Below are 16,621 nucleotides of genomic sequence, written 5' to 3' on the forward strand. Positions count from 1 at the left end.
GCCCCCCGGCTGGGATTTTGCCTCAGTACCTAATGATACCATTCTACCACACTAAGGGCCCTATTCCACAGGAACGATAATCGGCCCCATTCGGAAGATTATCGCTCGGTGGAATAGAGAGAACAATCAGCCGATGATCGTGTCATTGGCTGATCGTTCATTTAGGGCCAGACCTAAAATCATCGTTCACCCACCGCGCATCGCTACGGTGGAATAGCGGTGCGCGGCGGGTGACTGACGATTTGACAAGCGCAGCATACATTACCTGCAGGGCTTCTCCTCTGCTCTGTCTTCCTCCCCGGGTCCAGCGTGCTCTAGCTTCAGAATGGCCTGTAAGCTGACGGAGCGCTCAGCCAATCACAGGCCGGGACTGCCGCGGCCTGTGATTGGCTGAGTGGCCTGTCAGCTGACAGGCCATGCTATAGCGCGCAGGACTCGGGGAGGAAGACAGAGCGGAGGAGAAGCCCTGCAGGTAATGTATGCTGCAAGGACAACGGTAACGATGTCCCTGCAGCCCTCGCTCAAGGATCATCGGACCGTGGAATAGGCCCAGTAAACGAGCGGTGATCTAGCAGATCGTTTACATCGTTGATCGGGCCCTGCTCGGCCCGTGGAATAGGACCCCAAGGGGGAAAGCGTTGGAGCTGTGGAGAAAATCCGAAGACACATGCACCTTACCAGAGTTTTTGTTTCAAAGCTACTGTATTTCATTGCCAGTCCCCACACTCTCAGCCAAGAAACCAATAGGGTGATTGCATCTTTTTTCTACAGCAAATGATATTATGCTATTTGCAAATTAGCTTTTAGTTTTGGGGAAAAAAACTGTCTAAAAAACAGAGAAAACATAAATCAATAAAGGTAACCTGTTGGGTATGCTGCCCCCCTGCTAAGGATTGACAGGTTTCTCCCTATCACTGTGGTCTCAGGACATCCTTTTATTACAGAAAGGGAAAATGACATTTTGCAATAGGAAGGTGGTCATGCAGCAGACCAAAGACGGCCAGAATTGTCCCAAAAATCAATCAGATTTGCATTATCTCCTGTAATGCAAAAGTCATCAGTATAGAAAGTTGCAACAACCAGGAACCTTCCCTGTGATGCACAGCTATTGGACGTGTTCAGCAATGTCCTAAACACAGAGCTGAAGGCATAATGAACAACAAAAGTTGAGAACGTTCTGTCTCGATAACCTTTAAAGTACAAGAGATTTAGCAAATCTGATTGCAGCATTGATCTCTGAGACAATTCTCCGATATGCTACATATCCAGCTTTCCATTGAAAAAAAAAAAAACTTGCCATTGATCCTATATGACTGGACACTAGAGTTGTCAGTCAGTTTTTACAAAGAGGACAGGGAAGCGCACACTCAGCAGCGGGAGGCTACAAGAGGTTTCTCATTTGTAAAACCTGTATGACCGCACCTTGAGGTATGCGTTTACTCCTAAGCAGTCCTCTATATGGAGTCATCAGCACATGTGAGGGCATATTATATACCCTGATTGGCTGAGCTTGCTGGAAGCCATGTGATGCGCTCCAGCCAATGAAAAGGCTGCCGATGCGCAAGCGCACTGGCAGCCTTTTCGCTCTCATGGACCCGGAAGCAAGAGACATCACTGGACGGCGGAGGCAGGTGACGGTGAGGCGGACGGCGGGCAAATGGAGTGGCGATCGTCACCGGAGGGATGGTGAGTATGGTGTCTGTGTTTTGTTTTTTTTGGGGGGTCCCGCCGGAGTTGTCCTTTAAAAACCAACGCCAGGATGTTGGTATATAATTTGATCAAACCATATTGCCCCATGTACCACGTGCAGTATAAATTTTCAGTGATATAAATTGTGGAATGCGTATAATACTATAAGAAAGGCACAAAACCGCATTTTATTTTATTACATCCATTTTAATGATGTTCATTTGCCAAGTAAAAACCATTGTGGTGGGTATTAGCTGCCGTGCATCCACATCACCGCGGAAGGAGGAGGGGCAGTCCTTCTATCCACAATCATCGGGGTATGAAGGCAGCAGCTGGAAAGTGAGTTCCTGAGTAATTCAATCTGATTTCTTCTCCTTTATTGCTAGACATCATCACACTACCACAGATCAATCATGGCAATCACAGTCTTATCAATGAGAGTGGACACATTCAAGCCTAGAAGTAGGTCATGGCTTCAGGGAGAGCAGGCCGTCTTATACCATGGCCTCCCAGCTGTTGTATAACTACACCTCCCAGCAAGCCATAGGAGTTGTGGTTGTGCAACAGCTGGAGAGCTACAGGGTAGTGAGTGCTGCTGGTCTAATATATATATTAGGGGAGATTTATCAAGCATGGTGTAAAGTGAAGCTGGCTCAGTTGCCCCTAGCAACCAATCAGATTCCACTTTTCATTCCTCACAGACACGTTGGAAAATGAAAGGTGGAATCTGATTGGTTGCTAGGGGAACTTTACACCATGTTTGATAAATCTCCCCTATAGTCTTGTATTTTATAGTCATAAGTCAATGGTGGTTTAAAGGGAGGGGGGACTCTGCTTTCCAAGAAATGAGCAAGCCTCTAAGCAGAAAGCAAAATGCTTAAAAAAAAAAAAAAAAAAAAAAAACAGGAGGGCCAATGCACATGCACAAGCCCAAAAGACCATTTTTGTATAAAAATTAGGAAAACAATTTTTAAAAAAACATTTTTTTGAAAGGAACAGCACCACCCTTATTCAAAGGTTGTATATGGTATTGCACTTTAGTATCTTTCATTCAATGAGAGTTTTAATACTGGACAATTCCTGTAACCAAAAGTGGTGCAGTTTCAATTTCTAGCCTTTTTTTTTTTTTTTTTTTTTTTTTAAAGGGTTGTCTAGAAATTCGAAAATCGTGGCCTCTTTCAACAGTGCCACAACAGTCCTCAGGTTGTGTCTGGTATTGCAGCTTGGGTCTATAAATATGGCTGAGCTGCAGTAATAACAGAGGAGGCACTGCTATCATAATGGGATCCACCACTACCGCTTGTTCTTTATGTCGTCACGTAGTAGGATACAACCTGGTGATACCATCACAGCCTTACATATCAGACATTGAAAATCTCTGCTGGATCTTTCTGCAATGTCGTTTGCATAGCTTCTGATTTGTAAAGGAGTAACAGAGATATCCATGATTACAAAAAAAAAAAAACCTTTAATCCTTTAGTGTTCAGATCAAATGGGTTATCCAGAAATAGAAAATAAAACAGCACCACCCCTGTCCTCAGGTTGTGTGTGGTGTTACAATTTAGCTCCATTCATTTCAATAAAAAAAAAAAAAAAAAAAACTGGGGAGAAAAAACCCGCACCCAAACTGAGGAGAAGAGTGGCGCTGTTTTCTAAAAGAGGACATGTTTCTCAAAGCTGGATAACCCCTGGCAGCATCTAACCCCCTCTTTTCCTCAGTCCAAACACATGACCATAGCATCCATGGAAGGAACAGTAAAGATCTGGGGCAGCCAACATTTAAATAGCTACCTTTCCTCTAGTCTGGTGACATCTCTGCACTTTTGTGAATGGTTTACTGTTCACCCACACTGGTGGGGAGCACCGTGTGACCTCCGCCAACCAGTACAATAGTCAACTACAGTGCCACAACTGTCCACAGGTTAGATGTGGTACTGCAGCTCAGTTCAATTCAGTAGAGCCAAGCTGCAATACCAGACACCACCTGCGGACAGGGGAGGCACTAGAAGAAAGTTCAATTACAGTTTACGTCTGGGCTGCCAATAGTACCCCAGAGATGCCCATTTGTTCTGAAAAACAGCACCCCTCTTGTTCTCAGGTTATGAGTGGTACTGCAACTCCATTCCATTGAAGTGAATAGAGAGAATTTGTACTACCAGACACAAAGTGTGGATAGGTGTGGTGCTGTTTCTATAAGTAATCAGTATGTTTTTCTAATCCGGGAGTACCCCTTTAATCCCACTGTATTCTAGTCAGCTATTTTATGAGTTTCCATATTGTACAGTGGTAGCAGAGGAACAACCCACCGTGCTAGTCATTCAGCTTTGCAAAGATCCTGAATGGCATACACATGAGCACAGTCACAATGCAGATTTACTTGCTCTACAGTATTGTTCTACAACCTGAGGCCCTCAAACTGTTGCAAAACTACAATTTCCATGATGCCCTAACAGCCTTTGGTTGTCAGGGCATGATGGGAATTGTAGTTTTGCAACAGATTGAGCACTTCAGTATGTAGAACACTGCTCTATGTAGTCTAAGGAAAGCTGAGGGACACACCAGGGGCCAATAAAATGTGCAGCCCATCTATAGTCCCCACACACAAACTAACCACTGCCCCCTGCAGGTGGACACTATGAATAACACCACTATTCTGTTTTATAGAAATATTTTGCAATAATTTAAATACTATTTTTTTATATTAGATTTATAAAACATTCGAGCATAAGATCATTAAACCTAACGTAGTGAAGAATCAGTTCCTATAGGTTATGCCTGCACATTGTAATGAGGGTAGAAGAGAACACCACTGTGGCCAGGGTAGTGGGGACACCATGACAACCTCATCCAGGAAGATGTGCGCTCTCAGCAATGTTTGTTCTCATATTAGGTTATAGTTTACAGCCCACAGTGTTAGGACAATGCGCACAAGAGACCTAATGTTGTCTATCAGTGCTCCCCAACCTGCAGCAAAACTAGAACTTCCATCATGCCCTGGCATCTGAAAAGCTGTCCAAGGTATGATAGGAGTTCTAGTTTTGCAACATAGATTTTATTTTATCTTGAGCAATTAAGGTCTACAAGGCCCACTATGGCACCACCAATCCAAGCTCCACTAAAAACCATGAAGCTGGTACCACACATGCCTGATGTCCAGACACTTCCCTTTACATGCAGGGTCATTCAATAAACATAAAGTCCAATACTGTCAAGTAATTCTGATCGGCATTACTTGACAAGGCTGAGGGTAAAACATCAAGTTTGTGTCTGGAAGAACTCTGTCCCTTGGTTTGCATCCATAGGGGGGAAATGGGTAGGATAAAGGCTAATATAAAAAGTTTCCAGAACTGTGCAGAACTCTTACCCATTCAATAGGGTCCATGTTCCTTACCCATCAGATGACCAATGGCAAATCGGTACACTTGTCCTCCATGTTGTGCAGGACAAGGGGGCGGGCATTGCTACAGCTAAACAGTCTAATGCCAAAAGATACCTAATACAGAGTCCCTGGGCAGAAGTGGTGTACGCCAGGACCCTGCTAAAGTTAACTCTTATATATGGGAAGACAATGAGCGATCATATACTGTTCCTAAATGAGGTTTCAGCCCCCCACTATCCTGACCTAAGCTGCAGTGACGGAAGGGATGGAATGGGCTGTTACATGGCCTTCACTTTAATCTGCTTCATTTTCATCTGCTTCTTCTCCATCTTCTTCTGCTCCCGGCGCTGGGCGGCTTCCTGGATGGGATAGAGAAAAGGGAAATGTAATGAAGGGTTTACTGTAGTCTGGGCTTAAAGGGATACTTCAGGCAAATGTTAAAAAACAGGGAGGGCACAGGGTGGTGGAGGTGCCTGTTCAGCCAATCACTGTCTGAGGTGGGTTACTGCTACGGCCATTGATGAGCAGACAATCCTAAGTGTCAGGATGTGGACAACAGGCTAAGTGGGCATTGCTATATGCTGAGATAGGCTGAGCGGGCATTTCTAAATGTGGAAGCAGAACAAACAGCAGACCAGACAATGCACTGTGGGGGCACCGGGAGGTGCAAGTATAATTTAATTATGTTGCCACTAACCCCTGCCCTCACTGTTATTTACTTTCTACTTAAAAGGGGTATTCCAGAGACATTACTCTACTGAAAAATTTTCAGGGTGGTGGTTTATAAAGAAACATTCTCCACCAGCCACCGATCCCCTGACAATGCCAGTCTGTGTTGTCAGCATCCCGACAAACCAGAGTATCTGCTCAGCCAATCAATGGCCATGGCAGCGAACCTCTACAGCTAGTGATTGGCCAAACTGGCAGTTCCCAGGTGTAGGGATGAATAACAGGAACCTTCTTGACCGTTTAATGTATATGGAGTCCTCCTTTACCGACAGAGAGAAGGACAGCTTATTCTTAAGAGCCTGGCAACAGCTTACCTCCCCATTCCAACTACAAGCGTTAATGTTTAAGGTGTGAATGTGAGAGATCGCTGTTGGCTGAATTAATGTTTAGCTGACGCCTAAACACTGTTTAAAGCAAGCCAAACACTTCAGATCTCATCAAACACCCCATACATGTGCACACGCAGCTTTGCTGAATTTGCCTGCATTCTGAGGAGAAAAAGCTGCAAACTGCCAGATTCTAACACCTGCCATCCATTGAGAGTCAGGAGGCCCCCATTCAGCGGACCTGTGTACAGGTGCCCTACACAACCCACCTCCAGGCGGCGCTGCTTCTCGGGATCCTCCTCATTCATGATGCGCTCTTTCTCAGCTCTCTTCTTCTCTTCGCGTCGGGTCTGTGCGGCTTCTTGGCGCTGCACATGTGTAAGCTTCAGGAAGTTCTCCTCCACGCGGGAACGGTTCTTATCGGCTTTCTGCTTCCCCTAAAATTGAAGGGCCAGGCAAGGTATTAGTGAAATGCAGGATGATACATAACACAGAAGGCATTCTACCAAAGGACTATCCTCGCCTTAAACACACCTCTCTGTTCAGACGGAATTTCTTCACTTTGTCGATGCTGTAAATAACCATGTTCATCAGTGGCAAAAGAGCCTCCATATCCTTTACTGATGCGTTTCCAGCTCCAGGCACTAGGGGTGGACATAGAACACATTAGATGGTTTCCCACCTCCCCTTACTTGTTTAGTATCAGTGCAGCCCCTAAATGCTTACCATTAAATGTAAACAGAAGAGTCTTCTTGGTCTCTGGCAGTTTGAGGGGCTGCCCCTCCCTGAAACAGACAAGAGTGTGAAGGGGACTGTATAAGAGATCTTCTCTCATTGTATAGAGAAATAAGGAAAGTTAGAGGAAAAATTTAACAGAAATTCTCCTTATGTGAACAAGCATTGTACTTACATTATGCGGAATACTTACTCTTGCATAACCTTTGGACCAGAAAATTGGTCCGAGAAATGGATGGATTCAATCTTATCAGCATAATGTGTTAGGTAATGAACCATCTGCAGAGGACGGGTACAGACAATCAGGATTTAGTAGTCACAGCTAAACAGAGAAGATTAAGACATCTTTAATGGCCTTACCTTAGTGTCCAAGACACCATCTGTCACCTCTCCCATCTCAGACAGGATGGCCAGAGACTCCGGGAGACCTAGCTTGGCTGCAGACTTAGGCTTGTCGCTGCAAAACTCGCTCTGCACACGGGAAACACACATACGGTGAATATAAACTTATCCAGGCGCAGGCGCCTGACCTACCTCTGCTGCCTGACTTACCAAGTCCTGCATTTCTTTCTGCAGCCGAGCAAGGGTCTTTCGGGTCCCCACAGCAAACACATATGTATCCATGTCCTCATCATTCATTGTGACTTTTACTTGCTGAGAGATGATGGGAGAGAAGGAAAAAGTTAAGATTTGTAGAAGCCAAAGAATATCATTATCATATGACTTAAAGTGGTAGTCCCTAGATTCAAACGTATCACCTAATGACAGTATCTGACCACAACCAATCATGAGAGTGGAGGTCCCCTATCCCCCAAGTGAATGGAGCGGCAGCACGTAAGCCCAGCCTCTCCTCCATTCACAGTCTATAGGACGGACAGTACACGACTGCTGTACTCCAAACTATGCACCATTTATAAGGAATTGTAGTTCATCAAGGATTGAAACAGCTGTTGTAAATTACAACTCTCAACAACCCCTAACAACCTGTGGACAACCAGAGCTATATGCTGTAAGGGTATAGAGAGCTGTAGTACACACACAGGTGAGTATATATAAATAGTGCTCCTTTGCTAAAGTAACTAATACAGCTAAAATAATAGCATATTAAAGGGGTTACCAAGGATTTTTAAAAATGGCCCTTTTTTTCAAGAAATAGCTCCACCCTTGTCCTCAGGTTGGGTATTGTTTTGCAGCTCAGTTACATTAAAGGCAAACTATCAGCAGGTGGGTTCACACATACCGTATCTGCAGCGGATTTCATGCTGCGAAAATCTGCTGCAGATACTTTTACTGTCACTTCGATGAGATTCCATTCCATGAGACTCCGGCTTGCTTCGGGGGCCATGCCGCAACGCACTGATTGACTGAGTGCTGGGAGCCCCCAAAGCAAGCCGGACTTTAGCACACAGGGCACTAGAGAAAGATGGTAAGTTTCTTACCCTCATCCTTGGCAGCGTTTCTGTGATATTAGTAATTTAATCCTTACAGTGAGCTGCTTTGGTGCACTGGGGGCGGGGCTACCTTCAAACACCTAATTAGCATAGGCATTAAACTCTCTATATCACGAAAATGGTGCCAAGGATGAAGCTAAGAAACTTACCATGTTCCTTTAGCGTCCTGTGTGCTATAGGTAGATATCCCTCCTAACCTGCTAATAATTTCCCTTTAGGGTGCCTTCACACCTCCTGGATCCACAGCGGATCTCACTTCTGCAGATTCAAAGCGGGAACCGCTGCGGATCCGGTATCAATTCACCCCTATGATAGCACATATTCGCAGCGGGATTGTGAATATGTGCTTTAACTCCCTGGTGCCTGCAGCCCCACCGTCACATTCCCCACATCCCGGTCACATCCCCCCCATCAGCCAATCTCCGGCCCGGAGCGGCGCGGCTGCAGTGAGGCTCCCGGCTCCGGTCCCGCTCAGTTGATCTGGGGGTGGGCTGATGGGGGGGATGTGGCCGGGATGGGGGGGATGCGACGGCGAGGCTGCGGGCACCAGGGAGTTAAAGCACATTCATAGCGGGATGTCAATCCCGCTGCGAATATGTGCTATCATAGGGGTGAATTGATACCGGATCCGCAGTGGTTCTCGCTTCGAATCCGCAGAAGTGAGATCCGCTGTGGAACCGGTAGGTGTGAAGGCACCCTTAAAGTAAATGATGCCGAGATGTATTGCCACACACAATCTGAGGACAGGGGTGGTGCTGTTTCTGAAAGAAGGCAGTTATGTTTTTCTAATCCTGGATAACCCCTTTAAGGTCTGTGATTTATTATGGATGTTGAATTCATCTCTGCTCATTAGGCTAATGAGCGCAAAGGAAAGAAGTAGGGATTTCTCTGCAATGTGACCGACATCTACAGCGTCACCGGGACAGAGGGCACAAATATGAAAATCTTTGTTAAAGCGTAACTGTCATTTCAGGGTCATTTTTCTGAAAACATTAAATATCAACAGTACAAGTGATTTTAAGAAACTCTGTAATAGGTTTTATGTACTAAAAGAGTTTCCTTCTGTAGTGAAAAAGCAATCTCCCAGCCTCCCCCCTCACATCAAATGAAGCAGGATTTCTGTCTCTATTATGTGGCTATGGAGGGGGGAGGGGCTGTTAGGAGTGACTGAGCATGGAGGATTTCTGCACAGCACAACACCCTGCAATCTTCTCTGCAAGTTCATAGATAAGCACTGACCTTTCTGACACCTGAATTTAGCGTTTTAGGTGCCCAGAGAGTCTACAAACAGCTGACCTTCATGTCACCTCTTCCTGCTCCCTCATCTCCCCCAGCCCCTTCCCCCTTCATAGGCTTACAATGGAGAGAGCAGAGCCCGTCTTCACTGGCTTCTCTGTAATGAAGACGTGTTTGCCTGATAATGCACAGATAAGAAGTCAGGGGGGGAGGCTGGGAGATTGCTTCTTGAGTACAGACGGAGGCTTTTTTGGCTGATGAAACCTATTACAGAGTTTTTAAAATTGCTTATACTACTGATTTCTACAATAAAAAAAAAACATGACAGTTACGCTTTAAGGGGTAGGGTACTTTTTTCCCCAGTTCCAAGGTTCCCTTTAAGATAGGCCATCAATAACCAATCAGTGAGAAGTCCAATTTATAGGACCCCTATTGATTAAAGATCCACAATGCTTGTGCAGACGTGCCAGGCTTTTCACTTCTTACAGGCAGAGTGCCACACACTTCACTTGACTAATAATGGCTGAATCGCCAAGTACAGCTGCTGCCCAGTGTATGGCAGTGCGCCTGATAGGAAGTGAATAGACACAAGCACTGTGGCCCTTTCATTCAGCTGATCGGCCAGTGTGCTGGGAGTTGGACCATCACTCAGATATCGTTGGCCTAGCTAAAGAAGAGGCCTCCAATACAAATCCGCCACCTAGCGTCCTTTCCAGACAGACCATTCCTCCCTTCTATTTCTTTGCATAACGGTGTCACTCAGGAGTAAAAGAATACTATTTACCAGGGTGGAACCAATAAAAGCAGCTATAATGGTTCCTACGGATTGTCGCCTAGCTTTCCCAGTAACAAATATAACTAAGAAAAAACCTGATAGAAGAATAAGATTCAATAGTGGTTTCTCATTTTAGGCAGAAAAACTCCATTCTATAGACCAATAAAAGTCAGAGCAATCGAGCCGCTGGCAACCATGAGCCTTTGCTACATTGGTAACAGACTGGTTGACGCTGCTTCACTTACCACCTGATCACAAGTTGGGCGCATCATACGAGCCAATACATTCAGCAAGTCCTGGCGTTTCAAAAACTAGAAAATATGAATAAAACAAAAGATCCCCGGACATTATTAATGTCAGATTCACACAGATACCACAAATAAACAGATTATAATTTAGGGCAGTGAACCCCCAACTTGCGGCTCTCTAGCTGTTAAACTACAACTCCCATCATGCCTGGACTGAAGGGAATTGTGGTTCTGTAAAAGCTGGACAGGCGCAGGTCAGGAAACATTGGTTTGGGGCGATTATGAATGACAAGCCAAGAAGCCACCATTTCACTTTATAGGTACCTTGAGTTGGATGAGCATGCCCTCGCAGCACAGACGTCCCGAGCACCACAGGTTGTAGATGTGTTCATTCTCCTGGTTTAGCTTTCCGGTGCTCACTGCATCCTTACTTGTCCCATCATCCCCTGCAATAAGAAGGAGCAGGAACATCATAGCCAGTCATAGTGTTTTACAACTTTAGCAAAAACTAGCTGGTCAGTGGGTGACTACCTAATATGAACCTGGCACCTTGAGGAGTACCAGTCATTAGCAAAAACTTTTCATACATAAGAGAGTTTGTGAAAAGTTTATGTCATATCAAAAGATATGTCAAAAGTTTTGATCAGCAGAGGTCTGAGTGTTCAGAACACGACCGGGAGAAGTAAACGCTTAGTGCATTAACTCACTTGGACAGACTCCCAATGCAAGTCTATTGGGCCTCCAGGACTCATACACACAGAGTGGAAAGGTAATACCCTTTAAAGGGGTTATCCAGAATTAGAAACAGCATGGCTACTTTCCAGCAAAAACACCATCACCCCTGCCCTGAGGCTGCTTCTGGTATTACAATTCAACTCTATTCACTTCAATGGAACTCAGCTTCAAAGTTCACAAACTGAGAACAAGAGTCAAGCTGTTTCTGGAAGAAAGCAGCCATGTTTTTCTAAGCCTGAAATACATATAAAGGGCATGTATAGAGGTGTTGACCGACACTCCCTTTTTAAAGCTTGCCACTTACCTACAAGAGAGAAGTTACTCTCCAGCAGCTCCCGATGGGAGTTGAACCAGGCCTGAGCCAGGCGGCTGTTCTTATTCTTTCCAATAATGTAGTTCATGATATATGCCAGGAGCCCAGTCACCATGAGGATCTCCATGTAATAGCTCTCCCAGCTGTTCTGCAGGTGAGCAGGGACCTGGAAGCGGGGGAGGAAAACATTTAGGAAACCCACCATAATGTTGTTGCTGCTCATATATAGCAGAGGCCACAATACTGTATGAAGGATAGCAGCAGTACTCTGGTGGGAAGTACAGCACCGCATGCAGCATTAAACACCAATGGAGGCGTCAGGGCAGAACTTACATCTACAATGGTGATGGGGTCCTTGCTTTTGATGGTGTTTCCTGAGTCTATTTTGTCTTCATACCCTTCAAACTCTTCATCATCATATGGCTCATTATCAGTGTCGCCCTCCTGTGGGGAAGAAGGAAGAGATCAGCATCTCCCACAGTCAGGGAAAAGATATAAAGCAGCAGATCAGCATTAAGGCATGAGACAGACAGACACCTACATCAATATTCATCACGGGCATCCTGGTTATGATAATGGTGCTTTAGGGTGCGTTCACACGCAGAGGATCTGCAGCAGATCTGATGGCACAGATTTGATGCTGTGTTCCGTTAGGCTAGGTTCACACTGCGTTTTCAGCATCCGTTTAACGGATCCGTTTTTTTTAACGTCCAGAAAAATAGGGTCAGCAACGTTTTTTTGTCCGTTTTGGTCCGTCAAAAAAAACGGATCCGTTTTTTTTTATAATGGAAGTCAATGGAAAAACGGATGCACACAAATGAATCCGTTTTTTGCAATCCGTTTTTTATGCGTTTTTTTCAAAAAACGGATGCGTTAAACGGATGCTGAAAACGCAGTGTGAACCTAGCCTTAGTTACATTGATATCTGCACCATCAAATCTGCTGCGGATCCTGTACGTGTAAACGTACCCTTAAAAAGTATACAAGGAAGCAGTAAGACGAGGAAGCAATGGAAGAGTAAATCAGCTTCTATGGGTACTTTTATGTTTGCCAATTAAGACTGTGGCTCAAAAGCGATTGCCAGTCATGTGACCAGGAATCACCGTGCCTGCCTGGTCTGACGACGCAACAAGGTTAAGCAAAAGGCAGGTGGTTCTTGGTCACATGATTGTGAACCACCATGTAGTCACAGCCTTATAATAAGAACTAAAAGATGTCAACATGGATCAGACATACGGCCATGTGCCTTACCTGTCCATCAGCGTCTAGTTCAAATTCCTCCTGTCCCTCCACTTCCACTGTGGCTTCTTCATCATCATCCTCCTCCTCCTCCTCATCGGGTTGGTGCTGCTGGTGAGGAGGGTGCGTTGTGGTCACCTCATCCGCCGTATCCTCGAACTCTGCAAAGTCATTGTCATCATATTCAGCCACATCATCTGCATCATCAAACTCTTGAAACTTGGCACTGGAGCTCGCGACCAGGAGGAGGAGGAGGGCGACCAGCAGGCGTGGAGAGGGCAACATTTTCACTAAAACACTCTGCACAGATAGAAGAGAAACAGATGGTTAAAGTGTATTACCATTACCATCACCTCACCATTAATCGGGGGTCCTATGATTCTCAGAAAGAATGGGCAGCAGCAATGGTTTAGCTCCGCAGTCCATTTTTTTTTTGCATATAAGTAAATGGGGATAATTGCAATTCCCTTGTACAACAAGGTGGCAGTCTGAACACTCAGACGCGGATCAGTCAAAACCTTTGGCTATCCAGGCATGATGTGCCTTGACGTTTTGCAACAGCTGGAGGGCCACAGTTTCCCCTTTCCTGTATTGGGGTGTAAGGACAGTAAGTCTGGTCCTGGCACTCTGTGTTATATCAGCAGCCATATATTATCACAGTTCCCCGCACGGCAGCCACGGCTTCCCTCCAGGGGTGTAAGCAGGAGGGGACTCTTTAAGAAACAAGGAGACCATCCCAAAATATGGAAGTGAGGAATGCCATGTGTTAAGCCTGCTATTGCACTGTAATCTGCTTAGAGGAAAATCCTTTTGTGTCTGGCTGTGTCCTACATCCTCTTCACTGTGTGCAGTCAGGGTGATTGTGGGTCCCGTTGAGGAGCTGGACGTCCCATCAAACATTAACAGGTGCTGAGGAATTCTGCATACAAGGAATATATCTGATCGTCTCGCTGCTCTCCGACCTACTGTACGACTCTGTCTACAGCTGTCGAACAACTATGATTCCCATTGTGCCCTGAGAGTTGAAAGCTGTAAGGGCATGATGGGAAATGTAGTTTTGCAACAGCTGCAAAGCCCCAGGTTAGGAAACACTGTTGTGCAGGGGGAAGGATGGGAACCTGCATTATCTTCTCAGGGAGTGGACTGTCACTATATGCACCCAGGGGTTAGGCCGGGGTCATCCAATCATTGGTGCGGTAAGGATACTGAGCTATAAATATCACTAGTCCCCAGACTACAACAGCATGAGAGCAGCTGTCCAGCATGGTGACTGACAGGGGCAGGTGATGCTAGAACATACAGCATCAGCATTCCCCAACTGAGGGTTCTCCAGCTGTTGCAAAACTACATCTCCCAGCATGCCCCAGCAGCCGGACTTGTAATTTTGCAACAGGTTGACAAAGTATGTGTTCGCTGACAGCCAACGCATGTAAATAAACCCCCAAGGGATCACATGGAAGATTCGCTCATCAAGTCAAGGGACTTGTCCGATCCCTACATTACATGGCACAACAAATCGGGCGGCCAGGCTGCACAAGCAATCTTTGTATCATTTGTGCAGCCCTGGAAACTGACTGCATTTGTGTATATATCTGTGCTGTCAGTTTCCAGTTCAGTCAGCAATGTATATTACACTTACACTACTGCTGATCCAGCATCCAGGTCTCCAGTCTTCCTGCCTCCAGCAGTATCATTGGGCCCCGCCTCCTCTGTCTGTCAATCCTTGAGGAGAAGGCGGAGTCTAAGATAAAGCAGTGGCGGGAGGACTGAATATATACATATCTGTGCTGTCAGTTTTCTTTTATCGTTATCGGCCACACATAACCCACACATTACACATAAAGATGAGGCTGACAACGATAAATTATAGAGCCCGATCAAAAGATGCCATCAGCCGAGGATCAGCGTTTTCCCACTCCTCGGCTGATCGCTGTCACTTTCACATGGGCCATGTAAAAGGCCCTTTAGGCAAAGTGGTATCCCTTCAAGGCAGTGTTTCTCTCCATCTTGAAGTCTTAAAACATTGACCAGGAATGTGTGCCAAGCCAAAACTAAAGATTATACCCATCTGCAGACGGCTGTTTCGGGGTTGTTGACCCTCTTCAGTGCAGAGCAGGTAGTTGTCTGGTTAGTAAGAGGCCTATAAACTTGGGTCAAAGGGAGACCAGTACTCCTTATGGAGAGTTTTCATAGTTCATATGCTTTTTTTTTCCCCCCAGAGGAGCAGCAATGACCTTGAAATCTCCACACATCTTTATGACGGACGCTCCTTAAGGAAAGTCACTACCCCTTTGACCCATGTCAGCCTCTCTCTACCCAGCCAACACCCTGCTCTGCATTGATCTCAGCTATCCCTTTCAAGGCTTGGGGGGGGGGTTCAATTAAGCTCCATTTACTTCAATGGAACTGAGTTCCAAACCCCACCCAAACTGGAGACAAGAGGGGGGGAAAAGTAGCCATGTTTATGTAGCACTGGATAACCCCTTTAAGGCTACGAGGGGGTCTTGCTATCCCTTTCTAAGCTGTGGGGGAGAGGTCTCTGACATTCCCTTTAAACCTTCCATTGGTCTTGTAGGTGTACGCCCAGAAGAGACTGGTGTAGACCACTGGAGCGCTGCTGTTACAGCACTGGGGTCTTAGAGGGAACCATTCACCCCGTGGCCCCGGCAGAAACTGACATACAGTGACATAAAGGTCAAGATACTTACCACATCGCTCCAGGTCCCGTCCCGGATCCCGTTGTTGACACAGAGAAATCGCCAATTCTCTTTCTCGCGCCCATTATGGTAATGAGCGCCGCCGGGCCCGAAGTCCAGCCTTCTCCCCGCCTCCGACACTTGATTGACGCCGGGTCTTCTTCCTCCTCCTCGTCTTCTTTCTTCTCACCGGATCCCGCGCAGGCGCCGTGACTGCCGTTTTCGGCGCATGCACAGTTCACAATTGAAGCCGCTCCGCAGCTTCACTGTTTACTGCGCGTGCGCCGATTGTCTCGAACGCGTATCCTGTTTACCGCACAGGCGCAGAAGAGGTGACGAGACCATCGCAATGGCGCCTGCGCGGGAATTCGTCAGAAGACTGAAGACGTCAATCAAGTTCCAGGAGGAGAGGACCTCATGAATAAGTTGGACTCGTACGTCGTTTCCTATGGACGTTGGACTCATCTCAGCTCATTACCATAATAGGCGCGAGAAGAAGAATCGGCGATTTCTCCGCGTCAACAACGGGATCCAGGACGGGACCGGGAGCGATGTGGTAAGTGGTGACCTTTATGTCACTGTATGTCAGTTTCTGCCGGGGCCACGGGGTGAATGGTTCCCTTTAAATAAGTATTTGCAGTCTTTGTCACATGACCTCTCTGGCCCCTGTATACGTCTATGGAGCCCCCACATATACAACCCTGACCTAAGGAAACCCCCAACCTGTACGTACAACACACGAATAAAGCGTTCAGTTTACGGCTACTACACATGAAATCCTAGCGCACAGCTATGACAGTATAACCGCAGCTACAGTGCTGTGCTTGGCAAGCTGTAGCCATCCAACTGCCTTAAAACTACAACTCCCAGCATGCCCTATCCCACACACCAATGATCAGTCCTCATACAAGTGTATGGAGGCTTAGAAGTAATAAACACGCGTCTGACCGCTACAATCCCGACCTCTCCCGGTATCCGTACCTTCCCTGCTCGCCTCTCCTGCTAAGTCCAGGCCGCGGCGGAAGTGACGTAAGCTAAGGCAATCCCCAGGAGAGCGCTCTGCCCATACT

The 16,621-nt window shown here is 46.3% G+C and overlaps 1 protein-coding gene across 1 annotated transcript; it reads right to left on the reverse strand.

Moving 5' to 3' along the window:
• Nucleotides 1–1,875: 1,875 nt before the first annotated feature.
• On the reverse strand, nucleotides 1,876–16,591 carry CCDC47 (coiled-coil domain containing 47). Its single transcript, XM_069952564.1, has 13 exons — nucleotides 16,533–16,591; nucleotides 12,868–13,155; nucleotides 11,950–12,060; nucleotides 11,608–11,782; nucleotides 10,893–11,014; nucleotides 10,566–10,631; nucleotides 7,411–7,512; nucleotides 7,219–7,329; nucleotides 7,052–7,137; nucleotides 6,850–6,908; nucleotides 6,658–6,767; nucleotides 6,393–6,560; nucleotides 1,876–5,427 (listed from the first exon to the last, which is right to left on the reverse strand). The coding sequence occupies exons 2-13, from the start codon at nucleotides 13,138–13,140 to the stop codon at nucleotides 5,347–5,349; spliced, it is 1,464 nt and encodes a 487-aa protein (XP_069808665.1). The 5' UTR covers nucleotides 13,141–13,155; nucleotides 16,533–16,591; the 3' UTR covers nucleotides 1,876–5,346.
• Nucleotides 16,592–16,621: the final 30 nt, after the last annotated feature.

The sequence above is a fragment of the Dendropsophus ebraccatus genome, chromosome 14 (genome assembly GCF_027789765.1).
Source record: "Dendropsophus ebraccatus isolate aDenEbr1 chromosome 14, aDenEbr1.pat, whole genome shotgun sequence".
Taxonomy (NCBI): Eukaryota; Metazoa; Chordata; class Amphibia; order Anura; family Hylidae; genus Dendropsophus; species Dendropsophus ebraccatus.

Excerpts from the sequence above, each read along its gene's own strand:
- CCDC47 (XM_069952564.1), bottom strand. The coding sequence starts at position 13,140 with ATGTTGCCCTCTCCACGCCTGCTGGTCGCCCTCCTCCTCCTCCTGGTC. Across the intron at positions 6,768-6,849 it reads TCTTCTGTTTACATTTAATG|TGCCTGGAGCTGGAAACGCA; the intron begins GTAAGCATTTAG and ends GTCCACCCCTAG. Across the intron at positions 6,561-6,657 it reads AATTCCGTCTGAACAGAGAG|GGGAAGCAGAAAGCCGATAA; the intron begins GTGTGTTTAAGG and ends CTTCAATTTTAG.